The 18,024-nt window shown below is 41.6% G+C and overlaps 1 protein-coding gene across 5 annotated transcripts in view; it reads right to left on the reverse strand.

Annotated features, from left to right (window-relative positions):
* The window catches only part of ptprga (protein tyrosine phosphatase receptor type Ga), a 327,026-nt gene that overhangs the window by 89,824 nt on the left and 219,178 nt on the right, over positions 1–18,024 (reverse strand). For all 5 annotated transcript variants that reach the window (XM_090241146.1, XM_090241144.1, XM_090241145.1 and 2 more), the window contains one exon: positions 7,579–7,761. In XM_090241146.1, the coding sequence (XP_090097272.1) occupies positions 7,579–7,660 (82 nt within the window). In that variant the 5' untranslated portion in view covers positions 7,661–7,761. The remainder of the gene's footprint in view (positions 1–7,578; positions 7,762–18,024) is intronic.

Genomic DNA, 18,024 nt, shown 5'->3' on the forward strand with positions numbered 1-18,024 from the left:
TTTCAGGCTTCAAACATAAAGATATAAAACTGTATTTTTTTGTGAAGAATCAACAACAAGTGGGACACAATCATGAAGTGGAACGACATTTATTGGATATTTCAAACTTTAACAAATCAAAAACTGAAAAATTGGGCGTGCAAAATTATTCAGCCCCCTTAAGTTAATACTTTGTAGCGCCACCTTTTGCTGCGATTACAGCTGTAAGTCGCTTGGGGTATGTCTCTATCAGTTTTGCACATCGAGAGACTGACATTTTTTTCCCATTCCTCCTTGCAAAACAGCTCGAGCTCAGTGAGGTTGGATGGAGAGCATTTGTGAACAGCAGTTTTCAGTTCTTTCCACAGATTCTCGATTGGATTCAGGTCTGGACTTTGACTTTTCCATTCTAACACCTGGATATGTTTATTTTTGAACCATTCCATTGTAGATGTTGCTTTATGTTTTGGATCATTGTCTTGTTGGAAGACAAATCTCCGTCCCAGTCTCAGGTCTTTTGCAGACTCCATCAGGTTTTCTTCCAGAATGGTCCTGTATTTGGCTCCATCCATCTTCCCATCAATTTTAACCATCTTCACTGTCCCTGCTGAAGAAAAGCAGGCCCAAACCATGATGCTGCCACCACCATGTTTGACAGTGGGGATGGTGTGTTCAGCTGTGTTGCTTTTACGCCAAACATAACGTTTTGCATTGTTGCCAAAAAGTTCAATTTTGGTTTCATCTGACCAGAGCACCTTCTTCCACATGTTTGGTGTGTCTCCCAGGTGGCTTGTGGCAAACTATAAACTGCACTTTTTATGGATATCTTTAAGAAATGGCTTTCTTCTTGCCACTCTTCCATAAAGGCCAGATTTGTGCAATATACGACTGATTGTTGTCCTATGGACAGAGTCTCCCACCTCAGCTGTAGATCTCTGCAGTTCATCCAGAGTGATCATGGGCCTCTTGGCTGCATCTCTGATCAGTCTTCTCCTTGTATGAGCTGAAAGTTTAGAGGGACGGCCAGGTCTTGGTAGATTTGCAGTGGTCTGATACTCCTTCCATTTTAATATTATCTTTATGTTTGAAGCCTGAAATGTGGCAAAAGGTCGCAAAGTTCAAGGGGGCCGAATACTTTCGCAAGGCACTGTATAGAAATAGATATAGGGAAGGTAATCAAGGAGGTGATGGAGTCCAGGTGAGTGTCATGAGGCGCAGATGCACGAGATGATGGTGACAGGTGTGTGAGATGATGGTGACAGGTGTGTGAGATGATGGTGACAGGTGTGCGGGATAATCAAAAGCCTGATGACCTAGAGGCCGGAGAGAGAGTATACGTGACTCAACTGTGTCAAATTGTTTTGTAATAGCCAATGCATGTAAGAAAGTATCTCACATAGCAGGACATCTAACGTGATTCAATGTATGCGCAGGTTGTGTTGGACCATGTTGATGGCAGTCAGACTAGCAGGGCAAGAGGCAAGGGTAAAGGAGGAGCCATGGGCAGAGGATGGACAGGCAGAGTAAGGCAGCAGAGAGACAGAAATTAGGATGAGGAGAGGCTTTTTGCTCTCCACGGTGAAAGGATGGCTGACACACAGGTTTGTATAATGTTAAAAAAATGCCTATATATTTAACAAAAATAAATATTTTCTTTAATAATTAACATATGAACATATTACATTCAATAGAAACATGATCTAGTTTGTTCAATTTGCACTAGATATTTGTTTTTGAATTGACTTTGAATTAATAGTAAACCTTGACCATACATATGAGAAATACCTTTAGTGGAGTGTGGAGAGAAACATCACATTCAGCCTTACTGATAATAGGCTACAGTGCGAAGAAAAAGTATGTGAACCCTTTAATCACCTGGATTTCTGCATAAATTGGTAATAAAAGTCACAACAAAAGACAAACACAGTCTGCTTAAATTAACACACAATTATCCTTTTTCATGTCTTTATTGAACACAGTTTAACATTCACAGTGCAGGTTGGAAAAAGTATGTGAACCCTTGGATTTAATAACTAACCCTCCGTTGGCAGCAATAACCTTAACCAACTGTTTTCTTTAGTTAAATTAAGGATCAGACCTGCAAAACGGTCAGGAGGAATTTTGGACCATTCCTCTTCACAAAACGGTTTCAGTTCCACAATATTCTTGGGATGTCTGGTGTGAACCGGTCTCTTGAGGTCGTGCCACAGCATCTCAGTCGGGTTGAGGTCAGGACTGACTGGGCCACTCCAGAAGGCGTATTTTCTTCTGTTGAAGACATTCTGTTGTTGATTTACTTCTGCCTTTTGGGTTGTTGTCCTGTTGCATTACCTAACTTATGTTGAGCTTCAATTGGTGGACAGACTTAGTCTCCTGCAAAACATCTTGATTAACTTGGGAATTCATTTTTCTGTTAATGATAGCAAGCTCTCCAGGCCCTGAGGAGGCAAAGAAGCCCCAAACCATGATGGTCCCTCTACCATAGTTTACAGTTGGGATGAGGTTATGATGTTGGTGTGCTGTGGTGGTGTTGCAGACTCTGGGGCCTTTCAGAACAGGTGAAAATATAATGAGATCATGTGACAGATCATGTGACACTTAGATTTCACACAGGTGGACTTTATTTGATTAATTATGTGACTTTGAAGGTAATTGGTTGCACCAGATCTTATTTAGGGGCTTCATAGCAAAGGGGGTAAATACATATGCACACACCACTTTTCCGTTTGTGATATTTTTGAATTTTTTGAAACAAGTAATTTAAAAAAAAACTATTTTGTGTATGTCCATTGCATGAAATCCAAATAAAAATCTATTTACATTACAGGTTGTAACGCAACAAAATAGGAAAAACGCCAGGGGGGGATGAATACTTTTGCAAGGCACTGTACCCCTGGACAAATGAACTCAATTACATATTTAAAGTGGTAATCAGCAAGTCGTCCATGACCCCAGGCTTCCCCGCGCTTCTTGTGTTGTTTATATATTCAATCTATGGTTGTGAGTGGGAGAGAGCAAAGATGTGAGAGAGAGCACTTGGGCATGAGGGAAAGGAAAGGGAAATGGGATACCTAGCCAGTTGCACAACTGAACGCCTTCAACTGAAATGAGCGTGCATGAGCGTGCGTTAGAGAGGTAGAATGTAAACAGTAGAGTAGTCAGCTGCTAGCTAGTTGTAGATAAACAGTTGTGGTAGCAGGGACAACATATTCAGAATTGTTCTACTGAACAAGTATCAGCATCATTAGTATTGGATCTGCATCAACTCGAGCCGAAAAGAGAAGTGAGAAAAAGAGTTAAGTGTTGGGCTTCGTTCAAAATGAAATAACAAAAGAAGAGGTGCGACCTGAGGGTCGCAGACAACTAATTCAATGTGAACATGATCAAACACAAGTTAACCCTTAGGTTCCAAAAACAATGGTCAACTGATAAATGGCTAAAACAGAAACTCGGAATTTAACAGGATCAAAAACACCTATGATCCTATGACCTAACGAGAAATAAAAGGTGTGTGCCAGCCCAGACATAACTGTTACGTTCTGACCTTAGTTCCTTTGTTTTTGTTTTAGTATGGTCAGGGCGTGAGTTGGGTGGGTTGTCTATGTTAGTTTGTCTATGATTTTCTATTTCTGTGTTTGGCCTGGTATGGTTCTCAATCAGAAGCAGCTGTCAATCGTTGTCCCTGATTGAAAACCATATTTAGGTAGCCTGTTTTCAATTGTGTTTTGTGGGTGGTTATTTTCAGTCTTTGTGTGTCTGCACCAGACAGAACTGTTTTGGTTGTTTCTTTGTTGTTTGTTATTCAGTGTTCAATTTTCATTAAATAAGATGAACACTTACCACGCTGCGCTTTGGCCCTCCTCTCCTTCCCCAGACGACAAGCGTTACAATAATACACACCCCTAGAGGCAGGTAGAGCCCCAAGAACACAGGGATGGGAGGATTAGAGGAGGGTAAAGAGGCCAACAATATATTTTAATAGAGCTATGGCTCACAGGTGGTCTGGGTAAGACGAAGCAGCATAGGTGAATCAATGGATCTAGCTGTGTAAAGACCTCTATAGATTTAATCTGAACTAACTGTTTAAAGGCCCACTGTCATCACATCGTCATCCCATTCAAATGAGCTCACCATGTAAATAAAAATAGGGTTTAGGTGTGCAGCAAGGGGGTTTGGGGAGGGGGATGGTCTGCTCTGTGTGTTTCAATAGGCTAGAATCACATTGTCACTCTTTATTTTGTCTTCTAAACCAATGAATGGTTTGCAAGTTGGGACGTGCGGTCAATTTTTGTGAAGAGCCATTTAGGAGGAGCTGCTTGGCAAATTGAATGGGGTGATCATGTGATGACGGTGGGCCTTTAATAAAGTAATGTAATCTCCAAAGTAAGTCCATGTTTATAGAGAAAAGTAAACCTAAGAAAATGGTCTGGCACTGTAGGCCCTCTGCACAGCATAAGGATATTTAGATCAATGCACATTTCATCCCATTCCTTCACTACATGTATGCCAGCCAGCCATGGAGCTTAAGCTGTCCATGTGTATGTTCTGTGCTTCTACATTAGCAGTGCTTGCTCTTTGGGGTTTTAGGCTGGGTTTCTGTATAGCACTTTGTGACATCTGCTGATATAAAAAGGGCTTCATAGATACATTTGATTGATTGATTGATTCCTGTGATCAGTCTCTGTGTGTAGCCTGGTACAGTACATGGAGAAAATGCTGCATCAGTTTTGGGGTTGGGACTGGGAGGCAGGCAGGGAGGTCTTCTAGTTGCTTGAAAGTGGAGGTGTCTTAAGAGAGGTCTAGCAGCAGGGATCTTTAGAGATGCTCATATTCATCAGGCTAAATAGAAGTGATAAAACATAACAAAAAAAGTATATTTACTGAATAAGATCTGTACAATACTGGCAATACACATATAGGGTGATAATGTCTCTAAAAATGTCCGTGTCGCCTGTTTTCGCCTTCTGTTGCCTCAATGGTGCTCCTATCTAGCTCAACCACTACGGGCTCCTCCAGAAACTCATCCCTCCTTTAGAGAAAGACAGTCAGTTATACTCCAAGTGCTGAATACTAGAGCGAGAGACATGACAGTACCATATATACACCGCCACATAGGCTACTCAAAGAAGGCAGGCACAAAGAGAGGGACACAAAAACACAGAAACCAACCGTAAATGATGCACACTCAAGAAAGCACAGGCTAACCAATAACTATCATTGAATGGAACAGTAAAAATATATTTAGCTATTCTCATGTTGAAATGAAGCATGTGTTGTCACCTATCTGACAGTGTGGTGCTGGATGCCATTGCAATGCTTGATAAAGCAGGAAGCGGTAACACTTTCCTTGGAGTGGATTGTGGTGGAGCCATTATTATATCACACATGTCACATTATATCTAGCTAGCTAGATTGCTAGTGTATGTCACCTAGCTAGCTAACATTGTTTCAGTAATAATAACTTGGAAGTCTCAAAAAGGCGAGGCAACTATACTGCCAAGTACCATTACAGCTGGTAGTGTTACAGCCGAGTGCCATGACAGTTCTATCACTCTCAAACAGAGAAATGTACATGAAACATTAGCTAGCCGCCAATGCGAAATGTAAGTAGGTTCAAAATGACCATGACTCTCAAAAACACACATGCTTATGTCAATATCCTGACTGGTTTTAGATCGCAAATACCATGTACTGTACACCTGAGTTATTTATCAAGACAGCCAGATAATTTAGACAGCATAAAGCTAACCCAGATTTTTCCATTCACAAACATCACAGCTAGCTAGCTGGTGCCACATCTTGTTAACGTAAACTCACTCACTTTTGCACATCGCCTTGGTCCGTACAATTGACCTTATTTTAGCGCCCCAAAAACACAATACTTCCAGATCAACTGTAATGTCAATACCATTGTAAAGCACAATTTCTCCCCTTTCCAACATAATCAATTACATGACCTAAACGCTGCCCATTTCTGCATAATTCAACAAGACAATGAGCCCCGTCGGGTCTTTTTCAAAATGTCAGGTGGGGAAGTGAAACTAATGCGTGATAGTGAGAAGGAGAGATGTTGTGTGGGAAAATTGCTTTTTTTCACTCGATCTGTCCAACTTATCACCTTATCGCCTCTAAAATGTAAATGAAACACTATAAAGAGTTTATATAATGTGTCATTACATACCTATTTGAAGGTTTGTGTCGAATTTGAATCGGGTTTTTAGGGCGGTGCTAAAGTGAAGAAGTAAACAGCGGCTTTGAGAATGATGATCGCATGCAATGATGATGCAAAAAAATGACTATGTATCCCTCTTATCCCCGTCACTGTCCACTTTTTGTTTTTAAATGATGAGAGAAGTGCCACACCTGGTGGAGAGAGATTGTAAGACAGAAATAGTTGCTTTATGCGTGCTGTACGTTACGACATGACACGTCAAGATGTAACGGAGGGTCAGTTTTTTTCAACTTTTCTCCAATACTATAGAGCCATTACCATGTCGATCAACGCATGAATAGAAACGTAGTTCACACCCCTGATTTTGAAGTCAACACAGTCGCTTCAGTCCCTTTAGTTTTCTTTGTAGCCTCATTTGAATGTTGCGTTTGCGCACATTTGTACGGAATGGGGTGAGTTTACGTAACCTGCCAAGCAGAAAACAGGCCATCTCTGCATCAGACTTCAGCCATAACTTCTCTCCAGCGAATCAAATTGCTACCTATATGTACTCTGGTTTTCCCCCCGAGCCTTATTATTTGGTCGCTTGGCTAAACAATTTTTTTTGGCACCTGTATCCGCAACCGGTGGTGCTGGATGCTTGCTTGCCTAAGACATCCGCCATTGTTGATTGTGCTCGGAAGAGGAGGACCACGCCTCCGAGTGACGATAATCAGAGAGATGGTACAAACCCTCCAATTCGAAAACAAGAGCCATACCAACTTTTGTTAACCAATCGGAAAACTGAAAATCTTAATGCAATTTTGTAAGGGCCCAAAGAATTTAATATAATTCCACTATGACGGCAGGTATATTATAGGCAGTTTATGACATTATAATGCAAGAAAACTTCTACATAATGCTCCTTTAATGTACTCTATTGTTATGCTAGGAATAGGTTGGTCATACTATGTTCAGACCGTACATACAGGTAACTGCCAAAATAAATAAACTGTTGAGTAAATTAGGGATGCAAAGTATATTAAAAGCAGGTGCTTCTACACAGGTGTGGTTCATGAGTTAATTAAACAATTAACATCCCATCATGCTTAGGGTCATGTATATAAATTCCCAGTTGCCCATTTCTTGGGGCTACCATGGCTAGAAGAAGAGATCTCAGTGACTTTGAAACAGTGGTCTAAAAGGAGAATATGGGGTTAAAAGTGTTTGTGTGTGTGTCTTTGTTTTTGTGTGTCTCAGTGTCTGTCACCAGATCTCAACCCAATTGAACACTTTATCTCAATCCAATTGAATACTCTTTGGCAGTTACCTGTGTGTATATATATATATATATATATATATATATATATATATATATATATATATATATATATATATATAATGAAAGGAGTGTGGGGGTAAACAGACAGGGATATGGTGAATCTCACCTGTTTTACCAGTGTTCTTCATTGAGGTCTTGTTGGAGGACTCTGTGTCAAATCCATCCAGAGTGAGCTCCTGATACTCCATGGACACCTTTGTGTCCTGGTCTACGATGTTGATTGGTGACTGGTTCCTCTGTCTGCATTCTGGGTAGGCTGATGACCAGCCCTCCTCTGGCCCGTACGTACCTAGACCAGAAGAAAGAAACAAAACAATATATATACTATATATACAAAAGTATGTGGACACCCCTTCAAATGAGTGGATTTCAGCAACACCAGTTGCTGACAGATGTATAAAATCGAGCACACAGCCATGCAATCTCAATAGACAAACATTGGCAGTAGAATGGCCTTACTGAAGGGCTCAGTGACTTTAAACGAGGCACCGTCATAGGATGCCTTTCCAACAAGTCAGTTTGTCAAATTTCTGCCCTGCTACAGCTGCCCCGGTCAACTGTAAGTGCTGTTATTGTGAAGTGGAAACATCTAGGAGCAACAATTGCTCAGCCACGAAGTGGTAGGCCACACAAGCTCACAGAACGGGACCGCCGAGTGCTGAAGTGCGCAGCACGTAAAAATAATCTGTCCTCGGTTGCGACACACTACCGAGTTCTAAACTGACTCTGGAAGAAACGTCAGCACAAGAACTGTTCATGAAATGGGTTTCCATACACAAGATCACCATGAGCAATGACAATGGTTGGCTGGAGTGGTGTAAAGCTCGCCAGGCATTGGACTCTGGAGCAGTGGAAATGCGTTCCTTGCAGTGATGAATCACGCTTCACCATCTGGTAGTCCGAAGGATGAATCTGGGTTTGGTGGATGCCAGGAGAACACTACCTGCCCCATTGCATAGTGCCAACTGTAAAGTTTGGTGGAGGAGGAATAATGGTCTGGGATTGTTTTCATGGATTGGGCTAGGCCCCTTAGGTCCAGTGAAGGGAAATCTTAACGCTACAGCATACAATGACGTTCTAGACAATTCTGTGCTTCCAACTTTGTGGTAACAGTTTGGGGAAGACCCTCTCCTGTTTCAGCATGACAATGCCCCCCGTGCACAAAGCGAGGTCCGTAAAGAAATGGTTTGTCGAGATCAGTGTGGAAGAACTTGACTGGCCTGTACAGAGCCCTAATCTCAAACCCATCGAACACCTTTGCGATGAATTGGAACGCCAACTGCGAGCCAGGCCGAGTTGCACCCCCCCACTCTCACCCCCCTATTTGCCCTCAAAACAACCTCAATTCATCGTGGCATGGACTACAAGGTCTCGAAAGCGTTCCACAGGGATGCTGGCCCATGTTGACTCCAATGCTTCCCACAATCAATTTGGCTGGATGTCCTTCGGGTGGTGGACCCTTCTTGATACACAGGGGAAACTGTTGAGCGTGAAAAACCGAGCAGCGTTGCAGTTCTTGACACACTCAAACGTGTGCCTGTGGTAGTTATCATAAAGTAAACAAAGGTACACCTCCTAACAAATGGAGAGGTGAAGGCACTGTGCTCAGAGATTAAACCCCAAACTCTTAGCTGAGTGGCAAGTCCCAAGGCGCGACCAGACACCTCCATATAGAACAGAGTCAAGAGAGGGAGAGGAGCAGGCCGGATGTCATAATTCTGCTGCCACCGCCCTCAGATAAAACAAACAGAGAGACGGACAGAAAGTGAGGGAGGGAAAGAGGGAGAGGACAGGGTCAATGCCATGAAAACAGTGGAGGATGGATAATATAGATAGTCCCTCTCCTCTATCCACAGCAGGCATGGTCTCCTCAGTGTGGGGTCACAGTAAGTTTTCCATAGCCATCCAACCATAAAACACCAGGCCAGCCAAGTGAAATCAAGTGATTATTTTGTATCCAGTGAAGGGGAATTAATTTGGTTGTGGATAACACACTATAAAAAAACACATTTCAACAAAGGCATACATATCCCAACAACATATCAATATACTGTACAATATCATTCAACTGATTCAGTGTATTGAACAGCACCCTGGCCCATACCCATAAACATTCAACTTCATTGATTTTAAATTCAGAACAACTTTAGATATTAGCAACTACATAATATTAGTGTACATAATAATTGGAAGCATGAGCAAAATATCAGCGTCATCACAATGAGAAACAACATCTCTCTCTGTTCCTATCTCTAAACACAAACTCAGATTGCACGGGATGTCTCGTTTAATTTATTATGCAAGGAACTTAGAAATCAATCGTTTAACCTTAAACAATGATTACAACTGCACAACACACTGTATGCAGCATTTGATTTAAAACGGGCATACAGTACAGTCATATCATATTCTTATCTCCAATAAATATGCTTCATTGTGTCCTAACCTTGAGTACTATTGACTTTCCCCTGCAGTATGTCCTCCTGTTCTCTCTCTACAGCAGTGGTAGGCAACTAGATTTAGCCGTGGGCTGATTTTTGTCAGAGTGGATGGTCGGGGGCCGGAACATTTACACTGCAAAATGACCACAACTAAGCCCAAAAAGAGATTGTATTTGAAAATAAGAATCATTTCATACCTTGAGACACGATCACGTCTTTTTTTTATTAGTGGGAATACTTGGGAACAGATTTCCTAAATTAAACTCATTTTAGCAAAATTCTTGGTGATTTTACAGTGTTTTTTTTATCCCCCAAATGTTTAAAAAGTAAACATGAAAAAAAATGGTGGGCCCCAAAAAATCACTTGCCGACCCCTGCTCTACAGTCTAGGCTTTGGATGCCCTCTGTCCTAAGGATGGAAGAAAGGAAGGGGCAGGGCCCACTCCCTCTCACTCTGCCCACTCCTACTACCCCCTATATCCGCATCATAAACACTTGGGCTAAAGTGCACCCTTAATTGAAAGCATCATCTGCGCTACCGGGGTTCTAAAATGAATTTGTCTATGATTACTCATGCCCTGCGCGCGTCCGGTGCGTTTGGTAATGTCTATTTCATTGAATTAGGAAGCATCCTCTTCTCCTGCTCCCTATCCTAGCCTTGGGGTGTATTGATTTGAGAGGTCTGGGTTTCATATAGGAGAGCGCAGGGTATGGATCCAGGCAGCCGTGGCCTGGTAATGAATGCAGTGGAGAGCTGGTATGAAGCCATTAGTCATTGCTTTAATGCGGCTAGGAACTAAAACCATCAGCATGCCATCAGGTGTCACATCAACATTGCGTTACCCTCTGACCTCCGCCTCCCAGAGATGAATCGCGTACTATGTCCCTCTTTTCACTTAAAGCTGCAATGTGTAACTTTTTGGGCTGCCCGACCAAATTCACATAGAAATGAGAGTTATAGATCTGTCATTCTCCTTGAAAGCAAGTCTAAGAAGTGGTCGATCTGTTCTATATGTATTATTTCTATGCTTTGGCTTCAAACAGCTGAAGATATAATCTTTTTGGTTTTGGAAAATATATTTTAGATAGTACAATGATTCTCTAAACTATACTTGCTTGTTTTGTCACAAACTGAAATTAGGCAAACTATTAGATTATTATGTTATGTTAGCAAAGAGGAAATGGATGAGCGATTTCTCCATTAGTGCACCTTAAAATGTTCTCTAACTGGACTTCAACGGGGTATGTACTCTACTTATATCTCTCTGGGGACAGTTAAGCCTTGTAGTTTATGTTATAGTGAAAGGAATGGATTGAGAATCACAGAAAAATATTTAGTAGGCTTGTGAGAGATAGGAGGCCAATATATCTGACGAACTATAGTCACCATAAGAGAGAGAGGATGGAGGGATGAAGGAAAAAACAGAGAAGGCCACCTGAATGAGAAGAGGGCCATATTGACACTAGAAGAGTGAATTTCCCTGTTTCCTATAAATATGAACACTGTATATCACACTCACAGAGTGGAGGGGTAATACATACTGATCTCCCTGACAACCAGGCACAAGGCAGAAGCATAATCAGAAAAAAATGGCTTGCGACATGCATAATCATATACTCAGGTCAACAGGGAGAGGGTTTTAGATTTCTAATGTTTCATTCATTTTTCATGGCCATTTGTCTGTGATTCTTTGGAGAGCATGCACATTTTATTTCAGCGAATTATGAATACCATAAATACACCTTTATGGTGCTTTCACCCTCCAGGGACTTGAGGCTTTTCAGTCAATTAAGAGCGATTTCTTCAACAGCCTCAGCGCTTGCGACCTTGCTCATTTCATATTGAAAAACTGCCATATTCCAATTGTCTGCATAAACAAAACCATAATTGTGTGAGGCTGCTTAAAGAGCACAATTATGAAACGTTTGCCCAAAGACAGCATTGTTACACAAAAGCAAACACACCTTAGGGGGAATTTGCCTTTGGAAAAAATATGCCATTCTCCAAGGAACAGAACAAAGCACAAAAGGATGTTATGCAGAAAAGCATTTTGTCGAAATAACATTGGAGAACAAGGCTCCACACTTCAAACTCCCACCCGTTTTTCCAGGACCTATTTCAGGAAGCTCTATGGTCCTCTCTTAGAGCCGTGATTCCATCAAGATTAGTGGGAAATGGCAGAAATCAATGCTATGAGAAGTCTGCTGGTATTTTAGTGATCTCTGCCTTGCCAGGAAAGGCCCAATTGAGTCAGTCAAGGTATTATATGTAATCTCCCAGTGCAGCCATCACGAGAGAAGCCCCTCTCAAATCCTCTACACCTGGAGGACAGAGGAAAATACACAGCCTACTGCACCCTCTCCAACAACACCTATTACAATGGCTACCACTGTAACCAATTACGCAAGGTAAATTTGAACTGAGAGAGAGAGAGAGAGAGAGAGAGAGAGAGAGAGAGAGAGAGAGAGAGAGAGAGAGAGAGAGAGAGAGAGAGAGAGAGAGAGAGAGAGAGAGAGAGAGAGAATATATATACAGTGGGAAGAAAAAGTATGTGAACCCTTTAGAATCACCTGGATTTCTGCATAAATCTGATCTGATCTTCATCTAAGTCACAACAATAGACAAACACAGTCTGCTTAAACTAATAACACACAAGCAATTATCTTTTTATTGTCTTTGTTGAACACACCGTGTAAACATTCACAGTGCAGGTTGGGAAAAGTATGTGAACCCTTGGATTTAATAACTGGTTGACCCTCCTTTGGCAGCAATAAACTCAGCCAAATGTTTTCTGTAGTTGCAGATCAAACCTGCAAAACGTCCAGGAGGAATTTTGGACCATTCCTCTTTATAAAACTGTTTCAGTTCCACAATATTCTTGGAATGTCCGGTGTGAACAGCTCTCTTGAGGTCGTGCCACAGCATCTCGGGTTGAGGTCAGGACTGACTAGGCAACTCCAGAAGGTGTATTTTCTTCTGTTGAAGCCATTCTGTTGTTGATTTACTTCTGCCTTTTGGGTTGTTGTCCTGTTGCATTACCTAACTTTTGTTGAGCTTACATTCTCCTACAAAACATCTTGATAAACTTGGGAATTCATTTTTCCGTCGATGATAGCAAGCTTTCCAGGCCCTGAGGCAGCAAAGCAGCCCCAAACCATCATGCTCCCTCCACCATAGTTTACAGCTGGGATGAGGTTTTGCTGTTGGTGTGCTGTGATTTTGTTTCTCCGCACATAGTCTTGTGTGTTCCTTCCAAACAACACAACTTTAGTTTCATCTGTCCACAGAATATTTAATATCCAGGTGCTCTTTTGTGAACTTCAGACGTGTAGCAATGTTTTTTTGGACAGCAGTGGCTTCTTCCATGGTGTCCTCCCATGAACACCATTCTTGTTTAGTGTTTTACGTATTGTAGACTCGTCAAAAGAGATGTTAGTATTTTCCAGAGATTTATGTAACTCTTTAACTGACACTCTAGGATTCTTCTTAACCTCATTGAGCATTCTGTGCTGTGCTCTTGCAGTCATCTTTGCAGGACGGACACTCCTAGGGAGAGTAGCAACAGTGCTGAAATTTCTCCATTTATAGACAATTTGTCTTACCGTTGTCATGACGTTGCCCTCTTTGGGTACAGCGAGCACCATCCCCTGCTCTCTGCTTCTACAACCAGACTGCTGTGGTCAGAGAGAGGTCGTAAATTCCTGAGGAGAAGACCCTGCCTCATGGCCACACAGTATAAGAGAGAGTGAGTTTTCATAGAGAACAAAGGAATTTCTTCCACCTCACAGAACTTGAGGTTCGAACAAATTTCATGTTCCGGAGAAGGTATAAAAGATCGGTGAAGAATCCAGCTACGAAATGGTCCGTTTGTTACAACTTGGGGAAGCTCATCAGAGACGGTGTGGCCACATTACCATAACGCTGTTTATATAATAGCCTCAGATATGAGGTTTACATCTAATTGCTGTATAAGATGAATGAGTGAGTATGATACTGTTTGTTATAATGTGATTTTGGACTGTTTAATGAAGGAAACTCCAATTCCCTTTTGAGTTTAACTAAATCAGAGGACTGCCCCTGAGCCCAGTTAGGAAAAGGCATCCTGGGACAGCCCCTTTTCTGCAATTCCGAATAAAACCCAACTTTAAGAAATTCTCAAGTAGACCATGCTTTCCTCCATTACAAGGGGACAAAGGTTGTAGACCATTGCTGAATCTTTTAACCATACCACGTGGTTAAACTCTTAGACTATCGATACCGACAGAATAAGAACAAGTCTTTGATATTAATTACTAGTCTGCAGCTATTAATTCGGTATCATTGAACGCGAAGAACGACAACCGCCAAAACATCCATTCTACAACAACATGAATGAATGTCACTCTGACTAACCACTATAACCGCGACAGAGACCGAGAGACAAATCTACAAAAGAAACAAACTTTTCAACAGCGATCAAGACGACACACTGAGCGTAAATATATATATTGATTGCAATTGTTCCCGAATGAGTGAGCGTTCATGTATAAAGGATTAGCATTTCAATTGTTATAATTATCAACTTTGTAGTGTCTCATCTCAGTTGACCACCACTTCCGGTTTAGCCCACTAGGGCACATTCTCCTATAATTTCTTGTAACCGTATTTACCTTGTTGTTTTTTTTATGCATTTCTGTGAATTACTTAGTTAGTAAAAAAAATCAAGGATTTAAGACAATTGATGTATGGATGACTCATAGTGAAGACTGGGTTTGTGCATATAACCAACAATTTATGACGTTTGGAATGAGACTAACGTGAGGTAAAATAAATAATTCATTAATCAGAAGACTATTGATCAGATATGAAAATATCTGAAAGGTTATATTGGGAAATTATAACTTTGTTATCTGAATATTTTCCTTGGTGCCCCGACTTCCTAGTTAATTACGGTTACATGACTAATCAGTTTGATCGCGTAATACTAATTACAGAGAATCTTTGATAAAAAACTAAGTCTTCAATGTAATGATAGTAAAGACACGACACCGTGGACTGACTTTTAGAGATACTTTTGTAACCCTTTCCAGCTTTATTCAAGGCAACAATTCTTAATCTTAGGTCTTCTGGGATCTCTTTTGTTCGAGGCATGGTTCACATCAGGCAATGCTTCTTGTGAATAGCAAACTAATTTTGAGTGTTTTTTTTACGGGGCTGGGCAACTCGAACCAAAATCTCCAATCTCGTCTCATTGATTCGACTCCAGGTTAGTTGACTCCTGACTCCAATTAGTTTTTGGAGAAGTCATTAGCCTAGGGGTTCACATACTTTTTCCAACCTACACTGTGAATGTTTAAATTATGTATTCAATATAGACAAGAAAAATAAAGTAATTTGTGTGTTATTAGTTTAAGCACACTGTGTTTGTCTCTATGAGCCACTGCTGCCCCAATGAAGGAGAGGTGGAGAATGTTGTTGTCAGTGGTGGCATTAGAGGTTGCTCGTAAAACATGCCTTGTGGCCATAAAATGCACTATCACATAGGTGTCAAGAAGACCTGACATTTCCCAGCTTTATGGAATGAGGCTTTAATAAGCTAGTGAAGGGAATTACAGCAGCAGACAATGATTAGGTGATGACAATCAAAGAAAACAGGACTGTGTATAAGTGAGTCAACTGGGAAAGGTTGACAACTCAAAAAAACATGCTCTGGAATTTGTAAATCATTATATTAATGCAGTTCCGGTCAAATCCGTCAACAGATGATGTGCAGGCGGCTGCATACCCCTTTCTCACCACCATGCCTCTCGACCTCCATTACACATCTCTGAGCAAACTATCATTATCATTGACGGATGTCCTTGGGTTATTAAATTCACATTATGCGTTTACAATGGGAGTCATATATTGAGGAATAAAAGGTAGCCGAATCGGCTAAATCTATTTCCCTAGATGGCCTAAACAGCCCTCATACATCCCTCTAGCTGCTCACACACTGACTCCTCTCACCTTGGGTACAGGGACTATTCCCAGACAGTGGGATGTGTTAGTCAGACCCGTGGACATATGGGGGGAAAACGGGATGTCTGCTGGGCTGTCCTGCCACTCAGCCTTAATTAGAGATGTCGTGTGTGTGTGTGTGTGTGTGTGTGTGTGTGTGTGTGTGTGTGTGTGTGTGTGTGTGTGTGTGTGTGTGTGTGTGTGGAGAGCGCCGCAGCATCCACAGTGCTAGCGGATCCTTGACAGGCCCCTTAAGCATGTAAGGATGCTGTCACAGTCTATTCCACAGCTGTCCCCTGCTCTGCTTCGCATCAAACATCCTTATGGCCTCAATACACACACTATAACGTACTGTGCACATCCTCACACATACCCAAACACAAAACCCAATACACCGTATACCCCAGAATACAGCCACACATGAATAAACACAGACTTATAGAGAGTACACATGTGCAGAGAGACAATACAAACTGATTTCACACTTCCCCCACTCATTTTCACTACTCCATCAATACACGCGTTAATCCTATCTGACCATTCAACCGAGCATGAACAGATTGAAAAACAGCCACACAGAAAGATACTCCCACAAAAAATGGACTAAAACAAACACGCATACACCGATTCCGTAGGAAAATATCCCACTTCCCTCACACAATGCTATTTTCACCCCATCCTTCCCCATCCAGCCCAACCAATAATGTAATTTGGGAGTGGATATACTGTGTCTCTCTGGGAAAAACAGAGTAACACACACTGAGGCCAAATTAAGGAAAGGAAACACAGAACTAGTTTCAATCATCTCCACTACACCACTGTCTACTAAACCCTTATCAGCACAGCATGAATAATGATATCACTTCATATTATACATATATTTTACCAGGCAATCTAAGACAATTGTGCTGTGTAAACAGGAATATAGGCTATTCAATTCTGAATCGAAGTGAGGGTCTTGCCTTACGCCTCTACCCCTAGAATATCCTCTTTCTCTAGCTCAGCAGTGGGCACAATAGTCAGTGAATGTGAGCAGAATGTGAGCAGTTAGTGACGTTATGCTTGTGTTTCTGTGCTCCTTTCTTCAGTGGCTCGAGTCATTAAGTCGATGTAACATATTCTCCTCCCCGGTAGACTTTGTGCTTTGACTGAGACGAAAGATGCCATTTATCTTCTTAAGCTTCCTGTCATTGCGTTCGAAGCTGCGCTTGTTTCACCATCTCCATATTCCTTCACTTAGAACAACCAGAGATGAATGCAGCCAAATCAGGCTTGCAAATGAATACATCATTTATTCACAAACCGCTAGGTTCATTTGGTCTTTTTTTAGCTACAATCATGGGCAGTAACGAGTGCCAAGCAAATCACTGTGATAGTGGTGCTAGCGGTTGGTGAAAACAGCAGTAGTGTTGCTGTAGATGTAGACGATGATGATGATGACAACAGTAATGACAATTATGCTGATGACGATGACAGTGAAGGTCACTGTTCGCCTGCCTGGTCTGGCTGATAGAGAACTAACGTGGATTTGTTTTGGGGTTGCTTTTCATAAGCTAATTCATTGCCTTTAATTAGGCATGCTCTCAATGATTGACAGTCCATGCTTTTGAGTGATACTTTGTGTGTTGCGATTCTGTTGTTTATTTATGTTCATCCATTTCAAGTTGTTCCATGGCATGCATTTATTAAATATATATCAAGCTAAAACTAAAGTGTGAAAACAGGCACAGATTAATTTGGTTTGATTTTACTTGTTACTTTGAAAAATGAATTATTGGTCTTGATTTTTTAAATATTTTGGCGAACCAGCTTTTGCCCCAGTAATGTCTAAGTTCTTTAGGTCCATGCCTGATTTAAAGTCTACTGCTTGGCATGGAGGGTCCATGTCTCTTATACGAGGGTCCATGTCTCTCTCCAGAGCTCCTGCCTGAAATTGATGATGGGATAAAGGTCAAAGAGCACAAGGTCACGTTCCTGACACCACCCAGCCAGCAGACAGTTACTGTAGGCCAGCACTCTGGGTACCTGTGATCTGTATTGACCTAGCCCAGCAGTATCGGTTGACCTTCCTGCCTGTCTGACAACACCTGCTCCCAATATATGAGCTCTTTCTCTCTCTGTGTGTGTGTGT

The sequence above is a fragment of the Oncorhynchus mykiss genome, chromosome 7 (assembly GCF_057628025.1).
Source record: "Oncorhynchus mykiss isolate SJ-2025 chromosome 7, ASM5762802v1, whole genome shotgun sequence".
NCBI lineage: Eukaryota > Metazoa > Chordata > Actinopteri > Salmoniformes > Salmonidae > Oncorhynchus > Oncorhynchus mykiss.